General features: G+C 45.3%; 1 protein-coding gene across 1 annotated transcript in view; it reads right to left on the bottom strand.

The window, feature by feature from the left end:
• LOC139577991 (anoctamin-1-like) overlaps positions 1-13,336 on the bottom strand; it is a 126,546-nt gene extending 113,210 nt beyond the window's left edge. Inside the window, exons 1-2 of the mRNA XM_071405104.1 lie at positions 13,193-13,336; positions 9,611-9,916 (exon numbers count right to left, since the gene is read on the bottom strand). Of these exons, the coding sequence (XP_071261205.1) occupies positions 9,611-9,916; positions 13,193-13,321 (435 nt within the window). The 5' untranslated portion in view covers positions 13,322-13,336. The remainder of the gene's footprint in view (positions 1-9,610; positions 9,917-13,192) is intronic.
• Positions 13,337-17,061: the final 3,725 nt, after the last annotated feature.

Genomic DNA, 17,061 nt, shown 5'->3' with positions numbered 1-17,061 from the left:
CGAGCAGCTGACACAACCTAGCTGACGAGCAGCTGACACAACCTAGCTGACGATTAGCTGACACAACCCAGCTGACTAGCAGCTGACACAACCTAACTGACGAGCAGCTGACACAACCCAGCTGACGAGCAGCTGACACAACCCAGCTGACGAGCAGCTGACACAACCCAGCTGACGAGCAGCTGACACAACCCAGCTGACGAGCAGCTGACACAACCTAGCTGACGAGCAGCTGACACAACCCAGCTGACGAGCAGCTGACACAACCCAGCTGACTAGCAGCTGACACAACCTAGCTGACGAGCAGCTGACACAACCCAGCTGACGAGCAGCTGACACAACCCAGCTGACGAGCAGCTGACACAACCCAGCTGACGAGCAGCTGACACAACCCAGCTGACTAGCAGCTGACACAACCCAGCTGACGAGCAGCTGACACAACCTAGCTGACGAGCAGCTGACACAACCCAGCTGACGAGCAGCTGACACAACCTAGCTGACGAGCAGCTGACACAACCTAGCTGACTAGCAGCTGACACAACCCAGCTGACTAGCAGCTGACACAACCTAGCTGACGAGCAGCTGACACAACCCAGCTGACGAGCAGCTGACACAACCCAGCTGACGAGCAGCTGACACAACCCAGCTGACGAGCAGCTGACACAACCCAGCTGACGAGCAGCTGACACAACCTAGCTGACGAGCAGCTGACACAACCCAGCTGACGAGCAGCTGACACAACCCAGCTGACTAGCAGCTGACACAACCTAGCTGACGAGCAGCTGACACAACCCAGCTGACGAGCAGCTGACACAACCCAGCTGACTAGCAGCTGACACAACCTAGCTGACGAGCAGCTGACACAACCCAGCTGACGAGCAGCTGACACAACCCAGCTGACTAGCAGCTGACACAACCCAGCTGACTAGCAGCTGACACAACCTAGCTGACGAGCAGCTGACACAACCTAGCTGACAAGTAGAAAACACAACCTAGCTGACGCTGACTAGCAGCTGACACAACCTAGCTGACGAGCAGCTGACACAACCTAGCTGACGAGCAGCTGACACAACCTAGCTGACGAGCAGCTGACACAACCTAGCTGACGAGCAGCTGACACAACCCAGCTGACGAGCAGCTGACACAACCTAGCTGACGAGCAGCTGACACAACCCAGCTGACGAGCAGCTGACACAACCCAGCTGACGAGCAGCTGACACAACCCAGCTGACGAGCAGCTGACACAACCCAGCTGACGAGCAGCTGACACAACCCAGCTGACGAGCAGCTGACACAACCCAGCTGACGAGCAGCTGACACAACCCAGCTGACGAGCAGCTGACACAACCTAGCTGACGAGCAGCTGACACAACCTAGCTGACTAGCAGCTGACACAACCTAGCTGACAAGTAGAAGACACAACCTAGCTGACGCTGACTAGCAGCTGACACAACCTAGCTGACGAGCAGCTGACACAACCTAGCTGACGAGCAGCTGACACAACCCAGCTGACGAGCAGCTGACACAACCCAGCTGACGAGCAGCTGACACAACCCAGCTGACGAGCAGCTGACACAACCCAGCTGACGAGCAGCTGACACAACCCAGCTGACTAGCAGCTGACACAACCTAGCTGACGAGCAGCTGACACAACCCAGCTGACGAGCAGCTGACACAACCCAGCTGACGAGCAGCTGACACAACCTAGCTGACGAGCAGCTGACACACAACCTAGCTGACGCTGACAAGTAGAAGACACAACCTAGCTGACGCTGACTAGCAGCTGACACAACCTAGCTGACGAGTAGCTGACACAACCCAGCTGACTAGCAGCTGACACAACCTAGCTGACTAGCAGCTGACACAACCTAGCTGACAAGTAGAAGACACAACCTAGCTGACGAGTAGCTGACACAACCCAGCTGACTAGCAGCTGACACAACCTAGCTGACTAGCAGCTGACACAACCTAGCTGACAAGTAGAAGACACAACCTAGCTGACGAGTAGCTGACACAACCTAGCTGACGAGCAGCTGACACAACCTAGCTGACTAGCAGCTGACACAACCTAGCTGACAAGTAGAAGACACAACCTAGCTGACGCTGACTAGCAGCTGACACAACCTAGCTGACAAGTAGAAGACACAACCTAGCTGACGCTGACGAGCAGCTGACACAACCTAGCTGACGAGCAGCTGACACAACCTAGCTGACGATTAGCTGACACAACCCAGCTGACGAGCAGCTGACACAACCTAGCTGACGAGCAGCTGACACAACCCAGCTGACGAGCAGCTGACACAACCCAGCTGACGAGCAGCTGACACAACCCAGCTGACGAGCAGCTGACACAACCCAGCTGACGAGCAGCTGACACAACCCAGCTGACGAGCAGCTGACACAACCCAGCTGACTAGCAGCTGACACAACCTAGCTGACGAGCAGCTGACACAACCCAGCTGACGAGCAGCTGACACAACCCAGCTGACTAGCAGCTGACACAACCCAGCTGACGAGCAGCTGACACAACCCAGCTGACTAGCAGCTGACACAACCCAGCTGACTAGCAGCTGACACAACCCAGCTGACGAGCAGCTGACACAACCTAGCTGACGAGCAGCTGACACAACCTAGCTGACGAGCAGCTGACACAACCCAGCTGACGAGCAGCTGACACAACCCAGCTGACGAGCAGCTGACACAACCCAGCTGACGAGCAGCTGACACAACCTAGCTGACGAGCTCAAGGTTACCCACCATGTTATCAGGGATTGGCCGCATTACAATATGCGTATGATAAAGCATCAACCATAACCATGGGCTATCCTGTAATGATACATACACATCATAAGATAGTGGAGCTGATAGAACAGGGAAAACATTTAACTAATGCAAGAACTTTGGAATACATGACCCTACTAACCTATCCAGATGTATCCATTAAAAGATGTACTACAGTACATCCAGCTGAAAGAATTCCATTCGGATTTGAAGGGAAAGTACATGATTGTGTAGCAGAATCTCTAATCTTTACTAAACTGCATCCAGACCTTTAATCTCTACCATTGCTAGACAGGGAAGGAGTTGATTTGGAAGAATACTTTGTAGATGGCTCCTGTTATAAAGACTATACGGGAAACCAGGCAGGGTGTTCAGTGGTACGAAAACAAGGAAAATAATTTAGAGGAAAAACTTGAGTATTGCCCTCAACTGTGTTCAGCCCAATTGGCAGGACTTAAGGCATTGACTGTAGCATGTGTGCGAGGGAAAGGAAAGACAGTTAATATCTATACTGATTCAGCATATGCACACAGAGTATGTCACTTGTTTGGAGAGGTTTGGAAACAGAGAGGAGTTAACTTCTCTAGGGTAGGGGGCAGCATTTTCACGTTTGGATGAAAAGCATACCCACATTCAACTGCCAGCTACTCATCCCCAGGAGATAAGATATGCATATTATTAGTATATTTGGATAGAAAACACTCTGAAGTTTCTAAAACTGTTTGAATCATGTCTGTGAGTATAACAGAACTTATTTAGCAGGCAAAACCCCCAGCTCAAACCATTCAGATTTCTTTTTTTTGAGGTCACTGTCTTTCAATGAGGTTTCATTGGGAAACCAGATTTCTAAGCGAATTGCTTGCAGTTCCTACGTCTTCCACTGGATGTCAACAGTCCTGAGAAATAGGTTGAGGTTATTCCTTTGTGTAATGAAGAAATACGGCCATCTTGAAGTCGAGTCACTCCAGGTGTCCTGTTTGATTGAAGCGCATGTCCAGAAGGCTAGCTACATTTGGTTTTAATCCTGTATTGAACACAGATCATCCCGTCTTCAATTTTATCGATTATTAACGTAAAAAAATACCTAAAGTTGTATTACAAAAGTAGTTTGACATTTTTTGGCAAAGTTTACAGGTAACCTTTGAGATATTTTGTTGTCACGTTTGAGCAAGTTGGAACCTGTGTTTTTCTGGATCAAACGCTCCAAAAAAATTGACATTTTGGATATATATCGACGGAATTAATCGAACAAAAGGACCATTTGTGATGTTTATGGGACATATTGGAGTGCCAACAGAAGCTGGTCAAAGGTAAGGCATGAATTATATTTTTATTTCTGTGTTTTGTGTTGCGCCTGCAGGCTTGAAATATGCTTCTCGCTTTGTTTACTATTGTGCTATACTCAGATAATAGCATCGTATGCTTTCGCCGAAAAGCCTATTTAAATTCTGACATGTTGGCTGGATTCACAAGCAGTGTAGCTTTAATTTGATATCTTTCATGTGTGATTTAATGAAATTTTGATTTTATAGTAATTTTCATAGTAATTAATTTGAATATGGCGCTCTGCATTTTCTCAGGGTTTTTGCCAAGTGAGACAGTAGCGTCTTGCCTAAACTCAGATTTTTGGATCTAAATATGAACTTTACCGAACAAAAAATAAATGTATTGTGTAACATGAAGTCCTATGAGTGTCATCTGATGAAGATCATCAAAGGTTAGTGATTCATTTTATCTCCATTTCTGCTTTTTATTACTGCTCTCTTTAGCTGGAAAAATGGCTGTCTTTTTCTGTGACTTGGCTCATACCTAACATAATCGTTTGGTGTGCTTTCGTCGTAAAACCTTTTTGAAATCGGACACTTTGGCTGGATTTACAACAAGTGTAGCTTTAAAATGGTGTAAAATACTTGTATGTTTGAGGAATTTAAATTATGGGATTTCTGTTGTTTTGAATTTGGCGCCCTGCAGTTTCACTGGCTGTTGACGAGGTGGGACGCTACCGTCCCACATATCCTAGAGAAGTTAAGAAACGTGATGGTACACCCATACAACATCATGCACAAATTGCTAAGTTAATGACGGCATTGATGTATCCCCCAAAAATTGCGATAATAAAATGTCAAGCACATAAAAAAGTAAATGATTTTGTTGTTCGGGGAAACAATGCAGAGGTGAAACAGCAAAAAAGCCATCTAAATGCATTGTTCCAATATTAACAGCCCCTATGATTAGTCTTGTATCTTATCCTGATGATACAATTCATATCCAAGCTCGAGCCGGGATCCATGTGGGAAAAAAAGGGGGGCCTCCACAGACAGGAAAGGACTATGGAGATCCTTGGAACCATAGTAGCGCCCACTACTTTGCTGAGTTTGCTTATTAATGATGCCCATGGTCATGACCATTGTGCAAGGGGGGAGGTAATAAGGAAAATGTAAAAACAAGGATACTGGTCACCACAGCTGCAGGCAACAGTAGATGAGGCATTCATGAGATGTGAAATACAGTGGGGAGAACAAGTATTTGATACACTGCCGATTTTGCAGGTTTTCCTACTTACAAAGCATGTAGAGGTCTGTAATTTTTATCATAGGTACACTTCAACTGTGAGAGACGGAATCTAAAACAAAAATCTAGAAAATCACATTGTATGATTTTTAAGTAATTCATTTGCATTTTATTGCATGACATAAGTATTTGATCACCTACCAACCAGTAAGAATTCCGGCTCTCACAGACATGTTAGTTTTTCTTTAAGAAGCCCTCCTGTCCTCCACTCATCACCTGTATTAACTGCACCTGTTTGAACTCGTTGCCTGTATAAAAGACACCTGTCCACACACTCAAACAGACTCCAACCTCTCCACAATGGCCAAGACCAGAGGGATGTGTAAGGACATCAGGGATACAATTGTAGCCCTGCACAAGGCTGGGATGGGCTACAGGACAATAGGCAAGCAGCTTGGTGAGAAGGCAACAACTGTTGGCACAATTATTAGAAAATGGAAGAAGTTTAAGATGACGGTCAATCACCCTCGGTCTGGGGCTCCATGCAAGATCTCACCTCGTGGGGCATCAATGATCATGAGGAAGGTGAGGGATCAGCCCAGAACTACACGGCAGGACCTGGTCAATGACCTGAAGAGAGCTGGGACCACAGTCTCAAAGAAAACCATTAGTAACACACTACGCCGCCATGGATTAAAATCCTGCAGCGCACGCAAGGTCCCCCTGCTCAAGCCAGCGCATGTCCAGGCCCGTCTGAAGTTTGCCAATGACCATCTGGATGATCCAGAGGAGGAATGGGAGAAGGTCATGTGGTCTGATGAGACAAAAATAGAGCTTTTTGGTCTAAACTCCACTCGCCGTGTTTGGAGGAAGAAGAAGGATGAGTACAACCCCAACAACACCATCCCAACCGTGAAGCATGGAGGTGGAAACATCATTCTTTGGGGATGCTTTTCTGCAAAGGGGACAGGACGACTGCACCGTATTGAGGGGAGCATGGATGGGGCCATGTATCGCGAGATCTTGGCCAACAACCTCCTTCCCTCAGTAAGAGCATTGAAGATGGGTCGTGGCTGGGTCTTCCAGCATGACAACGACCCGAAACACACAGCCAGTGCAACTAAGGAGTGGCTCCGTAAGAAGCATCTCAAGGTCCTGGAGTGGCCTAGCCAGTCTCCAGACCTGAACCCAATAGAAAATCTTTGGAGGGAGCTGAAAGTCCGTATTGCCCAGTGACAGCCCCGAAACCTGAAGGATCTGGAGAAGGTCTGTATCGAGGAGTGGGCCAAAATCCCCGCTGCAGTGTGTGCAAACCTGGTCAAGAACTACAGGAAACGTATGATCTCTGTAATTGCAAACAAAGGTTTCTGTACCAAATATTAAGTTCTGCTTTTCTGATGTATCAAATACTTATGTCATGCAATAAAATGCAAATGCATTACTTAACAATGTGATTTTCTGGATTTTTGTTTTAGATTCCGTCTCTCACAGTTGAAGTGTACCTATGATAAAAAATTACAGACCTCTACATGCTTTGTAAGTAGGAAAACCTGCAAAATCGGCAGTGTATCAAATACTTGTTCTCCCCACTGTATGTGCGCAAAATAACATACGTAAAGAGATAACTACACCTATAGGCCACATACCGGTCCCAGAAGGACCATTTCAACACATTGTAATGGACTATGTGGATATGATAAAACCAGTACGTGGCAAGAGGTACATGCTAGTTATTATAGACAGATTTAGCTGGATAGAAGCAATACCATCTGCAGATCAGGGAGCAGGACAAGTGATAAAGTTCTTGACCAGAGAAGTAATACCAAGTTTTGGGATACCAACAGAAATCAGCTCAGATAATGGATCAGCATTTGTGCGAAAAATAGTAAAACTGGTGACACAACAGCTAAGAATGAAGCAAAGGCTGGGATGTGTTTATCATCCCCAGTTGCAAGGGATGGTTGAAAGGGCAAATGGAACCCTCAAGGATTAGATAAATAAAATCTGTGCAACTTCAGGGCTTAATTGGGTAGATGCATTACCGCTTGCTTTAATGAGTTGTCACATGGAAACTAACAGAAGCACGCGCCTAACCATGAAATGCTTACGGGTCGACCCATGCCCGTGCAAACTCTAGGAGGGCCCTACAAAGGTCCCTCATTAGAATAATTGCAAACAGAGTTAAAAGAATATGTGAAACAATTGAGATACATTAAGCTATTTATCTCCAGGAAAAGAAGCATGTTCCTGAACCAGGACCGGAGGGTCCCTGTCCGGTGATACCAGGAGATCTGGTCTACATCCGAGTGTTCCGGAGGAAGTGGAACCAGCCAAGGAGGGTCCCTACGAGGTGGTCCTAGCAACACCAACAGCCATCCAAGTGAAAGGAAGCAACACGTGGTACCATCTAAACCACTGCACTAGAGTCCCGGAGGGGAGAAGGGGGCAACCACCGAGCCATGAGGACGCAGAGGATGCTGATACACAAGGCGGGTGTCCGGAGGGAAGGGGAGCAGAGGATGTTGGTGCGCCAGACAGGAGCCAGGATGTTGATGCGCCAGACAGGAGCCAGGATGTCGATGCGCCAGACAGGAGCCAGGATGTCGATGCGCCAGACAGGAGTCAGGAGGAAGCAGAGGGAGAAGCAAACCAAGGAGCAGCAACCAACAGCCAGCAGATATTCTCGCCTGGAGGACCAGAGAGTCCAGGGATGGGGAGGAGTGACATGCCTGTTACTCCTGACGATATACCTACTCTAGCAGATACCCCTGACGGAAGCCCTTTCCAATGGAATGAAGAAATACCACCAGGAGAAGGGGAAGGAGATTTCCCCACCATCGACTCAGTCCTCGAATGGTCTCCTGAGCAGAATGGAAACCAGAACAACTGAAGAGTGGTGAAATGGCCTTGACAGCAACAGCAGCAAACCTAGGAAATATGGTAACAGACCCACCTAGACCCATAAAGTATGCCAAAAGTAGGGTAGGAAAACAAGTTTATACTAAATCTCCTTTAGAAACAAATTTGATTAGCATCCACATTCCATCCCAAACAATAACGGAAGCAGAAGTTCCTCTCAATTAGGAGAACCAGACCTCTACCAGATAGCACTCTGTGGATGGACTCATCATCAGACGAGGGGAGAAGCCATCTGGGACTCAAAAGGATGTAACCTAAGAATAAACAAAGGAGAAGCTAATTGGCTGATTACCATGGAAAAGCGTGACCAAAAGGAAGGTGAAGAATATTTCATAGAAATAGTTAGCACTAAATGGTCTGAATGGAATAGTGTGACTATCATCCAGATTGACCCCACTCAAGAGCCTCTGACAAGACAGAGAAGGAATATGACTGCAGGAAAAACAGCAGCAGTAATGGTTGCAGTAAAAACAACAGTAGTAACAACCCAGCTACCATCCACTGCCATTACAAGAAAGCCAGAACCATCACAATCAGTTGGGTAAAACTCTAAAACATTTGGAACCTTCTAGCCAATCCCAGTAGTAGTCGTAGTAGAAAAGGAGACTGTAACCCCAATTGGTGATTCAACCCCAGAACTATACAAGGATAAATCTTTGAAGAAAGTAGCAAAAAATGAATGGTATGAATGGGCTCAATATACAGCATCTAAATTAAGACTGAAAAATTGTTTACAAACTAGCCGACGCAACCTAGCCGACTGGCAGCCAACGCAACCTAGCCGACCCAACTAGCCAACCGGCAGCCGACGCAACCTAGCCGACCCAACTAGCCAACCGGCAGCCGACACAACCTAGCCGACCTGCAGCCAACGCAACCTAGCCTAAAGTAACTTCTCACCGTCATACGTTTTGCTAGCTGGCCAATCAGAAAGCCAACCCATAGTTGTGTAATTAAAAACAAAGCCTTATATTCACCTATCTTTCTATCTATGAGGAAGGAGACGTTGGTTAGCATGCTAATAGCTAACAATCAGCTAGCTTCCTAAACAGTTAGCATTACTAGTGTCAGATAGCCAACATGACAAAAAAGTTAGTATCTAGCAATCAGTTAGCTACCTAAACATTTAGCAATACTAGAAGCTAACAATCAGCTAGCTTCCAAAACACTTAGCAATGCAAGGCAGCCAACATGACAAAACAAGCTAGTAGCTAGCAATCAGCAATGATTTAGCTAACAATGTGTTATCCTCTGTGATTTTTTAAACTGTACCAACTATTTACCAAAAAATCTATCAATCAATGAATAGATGTTTCCCATTAAAAAAAGTAGCATTGGACAGATACCTTAACATACACAGCTCTAAACTCTTGTCCAGAGGTAGATTATAATATATTACCTCCTTGTCTCTCTCCAGCTGCAGGCCCTGCTCCAACAGCCCAGACTCAAACTCCTCCCTCATCATAGCTTTCTCTTCCTCACTCAGGTGAGACTCCTCCCCCTCTGGCAGCCCTGCCTCCAGCTCAAGCTGTGTATCTCGTCTCAGCATGCTGGGTAGCGGAAGGCTCCCATTGGATGCTTGAGAGGTGAGGGAGAGACGATGCAGGGAGATCCTTCTCTTCTTATAGTGATAGCACAGAATATAGTCCACCTTCCTCTGGCCGTCTGCAAAGAATGTCCCTTTACCAAGCTCTATGGTGGGCTCCTACACGCACACAAACATACACAAATCCAAATGAGGTTTTCTTGGGCTAGGGTTAGGGTTGAGAGGGGAGTGTTAAGGTGGCAAGACAGAGTACTGATAGCCTGGTCCCAGATCTGGTTCTGCTCTCTTGCCAACTCAAAACATGTTTGGTATGACAATTATATACAGAGTTGGACAAAACAGAGATGCTAGTTCTAGGTCCCAAGAAACAAAGAGATCCTCTGTTGAATCTGACAATTAATCTTGATGGTTGTACAGTCGTCTCAAATAAAACTCTGAAGGACCTCGGCGTTACTCTGGACCCTGATCTCTCTTTTGACAAACATATCAAGACTGTTTCAAGGACAGCTTTTTACCATCTACGTAACATTGCAAAAATGATGCAGAAAATTAATCCATGCTTTTGTCACTTCTAGGTTAGACTACAGCAATGCTCTACTTTCCGGCTACCCGGATAAAGCACTAAATAAACTTCAGTTAAACACGGCTGCTAAACACAGCTGCTAAACACGGCTGCTAGAATCTTGACAAGAACCAAAACTGATCACATTACTCCAGTGCTAGCCTGTCTCTACACTGGCTTCCTGTTAAGGCAAGAGCTGATTTCAAGGTTTTACTGCTAACCTACAAAGCATTACATGCACTTGCTCCCACCTCTCTTTTCCTTCGGTCACAAGACGCAGGCCTCCTTACTGTCCCTAGAATTTCTAAGCAAACAGCTGGAGGCAGGGCTTTCTCCTATAGAGCTCCATTTTTATGGAATGGTCTGCCTATCCATGTGAGAGACGCAGACTCGGTCTCAACCTTTAAGTCTTTACTGAAGACTTATCTCTTCAGTAGGTCATATGATTGAGTGTAGTCTGGCCCAGGAGTGTGAAGGTGAACGGAAAGGCACTGGCACAACGAACCGCCCTTGCTGTCTCTGCCTTGCCGGTTCCCCTCTTTCCACTGGGATTCTCTGCCTCTAACCCTATTACAGGGGCTGAGTCACTGGCTTACTGGTGCTCTTCCATGCTGTCCCTGGGAGGGTTGCGTCACTTGAGTGGGTTGAGTCATTGACGTGATCTTCCTGACTGGGTTGGCACCCCCCCCTTGGGTTGTGCCGTGGCGGAGATCTTTGTGGTCTATACTCGGCCTTGTCTCAGGACGGTAATTTGATGGTTGAAGATATCCCTCTAGTGGTGTGGTGGCTGTGCTTTGGCAAAGTGGATGGGGTTATATCCTGCCTGTTTGGCCCTGTCCGGGGGTATCGTCGGACGGGGCCACAATGTCTCCCGACCACTCCTGTCTCAGCCTCCAGTATTTATGCTGCAGTAGTTTATGTGTCGGGGGGCTAGGGCCAATCTGTTATATCTGGAGTATTTCTCCTGTCTTATCCGGTGTCCTGTGTGAATTTAAGTATGCTCTCTCTAACTCTATCTTTCTTTCTCTCTTTCTCTCTCGGAGGACCTGAGCCCTAGGACCATGCCTCAGGACTACCTGGCCTGATGACTCCTTGCTGTCCCCAGTCCACCTGGCCGTACTGCTGCTCCAGTTTCAACTGTTCTGCCTGCGGCTATGGAATCCTGACCTGTTCACCGGACGTCCTACCTGTCCCAGACCTGCTGTTTTAAACTCTCTAGAGACAGGAGGAGTGGTAGAGATACTCTGAATGATCGGCTATGAAAAGCCAACTGACATTTACTCCTGAGGTGCTGACCTGTTGCACCCTCGACATCCACTGTGATTATTATTATTTGACCCCGCTGGTCACCTTTGAACATTTGAACATCTTGGCCACGTTCTGTTATAATCTCCACCCGGCACAGCCAGAAGAGGACTGGCCACCCCTCATAGCCTGGTTCCTCTCTAGGTTTCTTCCTAGGTTCTGGCCTTTCTAAGGAGTTTTTCCTGCTTCTACACCTGCATTGCTTGTTGTTTGGGGTTTTAGGCTGGGTTTCTGTACAGCACTTTGAGATATCAGCTGATGTAAGAAGGGCTTTATAAATTCATTTGATTAGAGTTGTCAAGAGAGCAGAGAACCAGATCTGGGACCAGACTAGAGAGTAGAACCAGATCTGGAACCAGACTAGAGAGTAGAACCAGATCTGGGACCAGACTAGAGAGTAGAACCAGATCTGGAACCAGACTAGAGAGTAGAACCAGATCTGGAACCAGACTAGAGAGTAGAACCAGATCTGGAACCAGACTAGAGAGTAGAACCAGATCTGGAACCAGACTAGAGAGTAGAACCAGATATGGAGCCAGACTAGAGAGTAGAACCAGACTAGAGAGTAGAACCAGATCTGGAACCAGACTAGAGAGTAGAACCAGATCTGGAACCAGACTAGAGAGTAGAACCAGATCTGGAACCAGACTAGAGAGTAGAACCAGATCTGGAACCAGACTAGAGAGTAGAACCAGATCTGGAACCAGACTAGAGAGTAGAACCAGATCTGGAACCAGACTAGAGAGTAGAACCAGATCTGGAACCAGACTAGAGAGTAGAACCAGATCTGGAACCAGACTAGAGAGTAGAACCAGATCTGGAACCAGACTAGAGAGTAGAACTAGATCTGGAACCAGACTAGAGAGTAGAACCAGATCTGGAACCAGACTAGAGAGTAGAACCAGATCTGGAACCAGACTAGAGAGTAGAACCAGATATGGAGCCAGACTAGAGAGTAGAACCGGATCTGGGACCAGACTAGAGAGTAGAACCAGATCTGGAACCAGACTAGAGAGTAGAACCAGACTAGAGAGTAGAACCAGATCTGGAACCAGACTAGAGAGTAGAACCAGATCTGGAACCAGACTAGAGAGTAGAACCAGATCTGGAACCAGACTAGAGAGTAGAATTAGATCTGGAACCAGACTTTGAAAATACATAAAAGATAAAAGATAACAGTACACCTGTTTCAATAATAGCTGAAAGATAACAGTACAAACTATCACTAAGGCTGTGTCTGAAAAAGTTATCAGACATCAAATCCTTGTATCCTCTGTCCTGATTTCCTCCAATTCCTCACCTCCCTCTCAATGCACATTTGAGGAGAGGATCCAAGGTCCCTCCAATGAACCTCCTCTTCCAATTAGCTTTGAGAAGGAGGTGAGGAAACAAGGACGGAGGAAACAAGTAATGGTTAGTAATATCTTCAGTAAAGCAGATGCCTAGTATTTAGTAAAACAGCAATGGAGTCTTTCCAAATTGAAGACACATGTCAAGGGTTAGGGGTCAGGGGTTAGAGGTCAGGGACTAGAGGTTAAAGGTCAGGAGTTAGGGATTAAAGATTGTACCGTGGTAGGCTGCTTCGCACTGCCCGGGGGATTTCCATTATCCAATCCCATCTCAGAGAGCGAGCAAGCCAATGAGCGAAGCTTCTCAGACTGGACAGATGACTCACCCATCGCCGTGGCAACACGCATACGCTCCGTGCCGTTCCACGCTTCTGTCAGGGTGACACACACACAAACAGTTGATAGACAGCCAATATCTGAACTGTTGTTTTTGTTATCCATCCCTGTGTCTCAGTTGGGACCGGAACCCTGCTCTCCAATGTATTTAACATTAGTCCAAGTGGAGAAACCAATGTATTTACCATTAGGCCAAGTGGAGAAACCAATGTATTTACCATTAGGCCAAGTGGAGAAACCAATGTATTTACCATTAGGCCAAGTGAAGAAACCAATGTATTTACCATTAGGCCAAGTGGAGAAACCAATGTATTTACCATTAGGCCAAGTGGAGAAACCAATGTATTTACCATTAGGCCAAGTGGAGAAACCAATGTATTTACCATTAGGCCAAGTGGAAAAACCAATGTATTTACCATTAGTCCAAGTGGAGAAACCAATGTATTTACCATTAGGCCAAGTGAAGAAACCAATGTATTTACCATTAGGCCAAGTGAAGAAACCAATGTATTTACCATTAGGCCAAGTGAAGAAACAAATGTATTTAACATTAGGCCAAGTAAAGAAACCAATGTATTTACCATTAGGCCAAATAGAGAAACCAATGTATTTACCATTAGGCCAAATAGAGAAACCAATGTATTTACCATTAGGCCAAATGGAGAAACCAACGTACAGTATTTACCATTAGGCCAAGTGGAGAAACCAACGTACAGTATTTACCATTAGGCCAAATGGAGAAACCAACGTACAGTATTTACCATTAGGCCAAGTGGAGAAACCAACGTACAGTATTTACCATTAGGCCAAATGGAGAAACGAACGTACAGTATTTACCATTAGGCCAAATGGAGAAACAAACGTACAGTATTTACCATTAGGCCAAATGGAGAAACCAACGTACAGTATTTACCATTAGGCCAAATGGAGAAACCAACGTACAGTATTTACCATTAGGCCAAATGGAGAAACCAACGTACAGTATTTACCATTAGGCCAAATGGAGAAACCAACGTATAGTATTTACCATTAGGCCAAGTGGAGAAACGAACGTACAGTATTTACCATTAGGCCAAATGGAGAAACCAACGTATAGTATTTACCATTAGGCCAAATGGAGAAACCAACGTACAGTATTTACCATTAGGCCAAATGGAGAAACCAACGTACAGTATTTACCATTAGGCCAAATGGAGAAACCAACGTATAGTATTTACCATTAGGCCAAATGGAGAAACCAACGTACAGTATTTACCATTAGGCCAAGTGGAGAAACCAACGTACAGTATTTACCATTAGGCCAAATGGAGAAACGAACGTACAGTATTTACCATTAGGCCAAGTGGAGAAACCAACGTATAGTATTTACCATTAGGCCAAATGGAGAAACCAACGTATAGTATTTACCATTAGGCCAAGTGAAAATTGCGTCTTGGGAGAAAGGTGACACTGGGTGTTTCTCAAAATGCATTCTACCTAAATTGGAGCATTGAACGGTTGCAGTATCAGTCCAATTCAAAGTATGTAAAACGGAGAATGGAGGCAAATTTTCAGATGCATACTTTGTTTGTACACATTTCAAAGCATGCATTGACGCAAGCTTCAACTGAAATATTCCCAGGATTGTTTACATAATGTGATCAACCACACAAAAAAAATATTTTATTGGAAACAATCGCGGCTGGTTTTGTGATGAAGTGAGACGATGTGAACTCTGAGAATGTTGTCCATCCACATATCATATGTTGCCTGACTACAATAGTTTATCGTCATATATTAATAAATACACACAGTGTTCATTTTGGGATGTTTAACTGCCTAGAATACCAATTGTGGTGTCGTAGATCACAGTCTAACTGACAAGGAATTGGAAGCTAGCTTGCTAATGTAAGAATTTGTAGCTAACGTTGGCCATCTACATAAACATTAGTTTTAGGTAGCTGGCTAGATAGATTATTCTGATTCACATATACAGTTGAATTCAGAAGTTTACATACACCTTAGCCAAATACATTTAAATTCAGTATTTCACAATTTCTGACATTTATCCAAGTAAAAATGCCCTGTTTTAGGTCAGTTAGGATTACCACTTTATTTTAAGAATGTGAAATGTCAGAATAATACTAGAGCGAATGATTTATTTCATATTTTAATTCTTTCATCACATTCCCAGTGGGTCAGAAGTGTATATACACTCAATTAGTATTTGGTAGCACTTCCTGACTGATGTCTTGAGATGTTGCTTCAATATATCCACATAATTTTCCATCCTCATGATTAACGTGTCTCCTTCCTGAGCGGTGTGACGGCTGCGTGGTCCTATAGTGTTAATTATTGCGTACTATTGTTTGTACAGATGAACATGGTACCTTCAGGCGTTTGCAAATTGCTCCCAGGGATGAACCAGACTTGTGGAGGTCTACAATTTTTTTGTGAGGTCTTGGCTGATTTCTTTTGATTTTCCCATGATGTCAAGCAAATAGGCACTGAGTTTGAAGGTAGGCCTTGAAAAACATTCACAGGTACACCTCCTATTGACTTAGTGTCTGTAAACTTCTGACCAACTGGAATTGTGATACAGTGAATTATAAGTGAAATAATCTGTCTGTAAACAATTGTTGGAAAAATGACTTGTGTCATACACAAAGTAGATGTCCTAACCGACTTGCCAAAACTATAGTTTGTCAACAAGACATTTTTGGAGTGGTTGAAAAATGAGTTTTAATGACTCCAACCTAAGTTTATGTAGACTCCCAACTTCAACTGTAGCTAGCTGACAATTATGAAAAAAAACACTTGACTCGTGTAAATATCTTGTTTGTGTAAATACCTAGGCAGCAGCTAATGGGGATCCATAATAAAAACAAATACCCAACAGGAAACCAGTTCTAAATCTAACCACCCAACGGGAGACCAGCTCTAACTCTATCTACCAACAAGGAACCAGCCAGCTCTAACTCTATCTACCAACAAGGAACCAGCCAGCTCTAACTCTATCCACCAACAAGGAACCAGCCAGCTCTAACTCTATCCACCAACAAGGAACCAGCCAGCTCTAACTCTATCCACCAACAAGGAACCAGCCAGCTCTAACTCTATCCACCAACAAGGAACCAGCCAGCTCTAACTCTATCCACCAACAAGGAACCAGCCAGCTCTAACTCTATCCACCAACAAGGAACCAGCCAGCTCTAACTCTATCTACCAACAAGGAACCAGCCAGCTCTAACTCTATCCACCAACAAGGAACCAGCCAGCTCTAACTCTATCCACCAACAAGGAACCAGCCAGCTCTAACTCTATCCACCAACAAGGAACCAGCCAGCTCTAACTCTATCCACCAACAAGGAACCAGCCAGCTCTAACTCTATCCACCAACAAGGAACCAGCCAGCTCTAACTCTATCTACCAACAAGGAACCAGCCAGCTCTAACTCTATCCACCAACAAGAAACCAGCCAGCTCTAACTCTATCCACCAACAAGGAACCAGCCAGCTCTAACTCTATCTACCAACAAGGAACCAGCCAGCTCTAACTCTATCTACCAACAAGAAACCAGCCAGGTCTAATTCTATCCACCAACAAGGAACCAGCCAGCTCTAACTCTATCTACCAACAAGGAACCAGCCAGCTCTAACTCTATCTACCCAACAAGAAACCAGCCAGCTCTAATTCTATCTACCAACAAGGAACCAGCCAGCTCTAACCCTATCCACCAACAAGAAACCAGCCAGCTCTAATTCTATCTACCA

The sequence above is a fragment of the Salvelinus alpinus genome, chromosome 6 (genome assembly GCF_045679555.1).
Source record: "Salvelinus alpinus chromosome 6, SLU_Salpinus.1, whole genome shotgun sequence".
Classification (NCBI taxonomy): Eukaryota; Metazoa; Chordata; class Actinopteri; order Salmoniformes; family Salmonidae; genus Salvelinus; species Salvelinus alpinus.
Note: the sequence above shows the minus strand (reverse complement) of the source record. Positions and strands in the feature narration are given on the sequence as shown.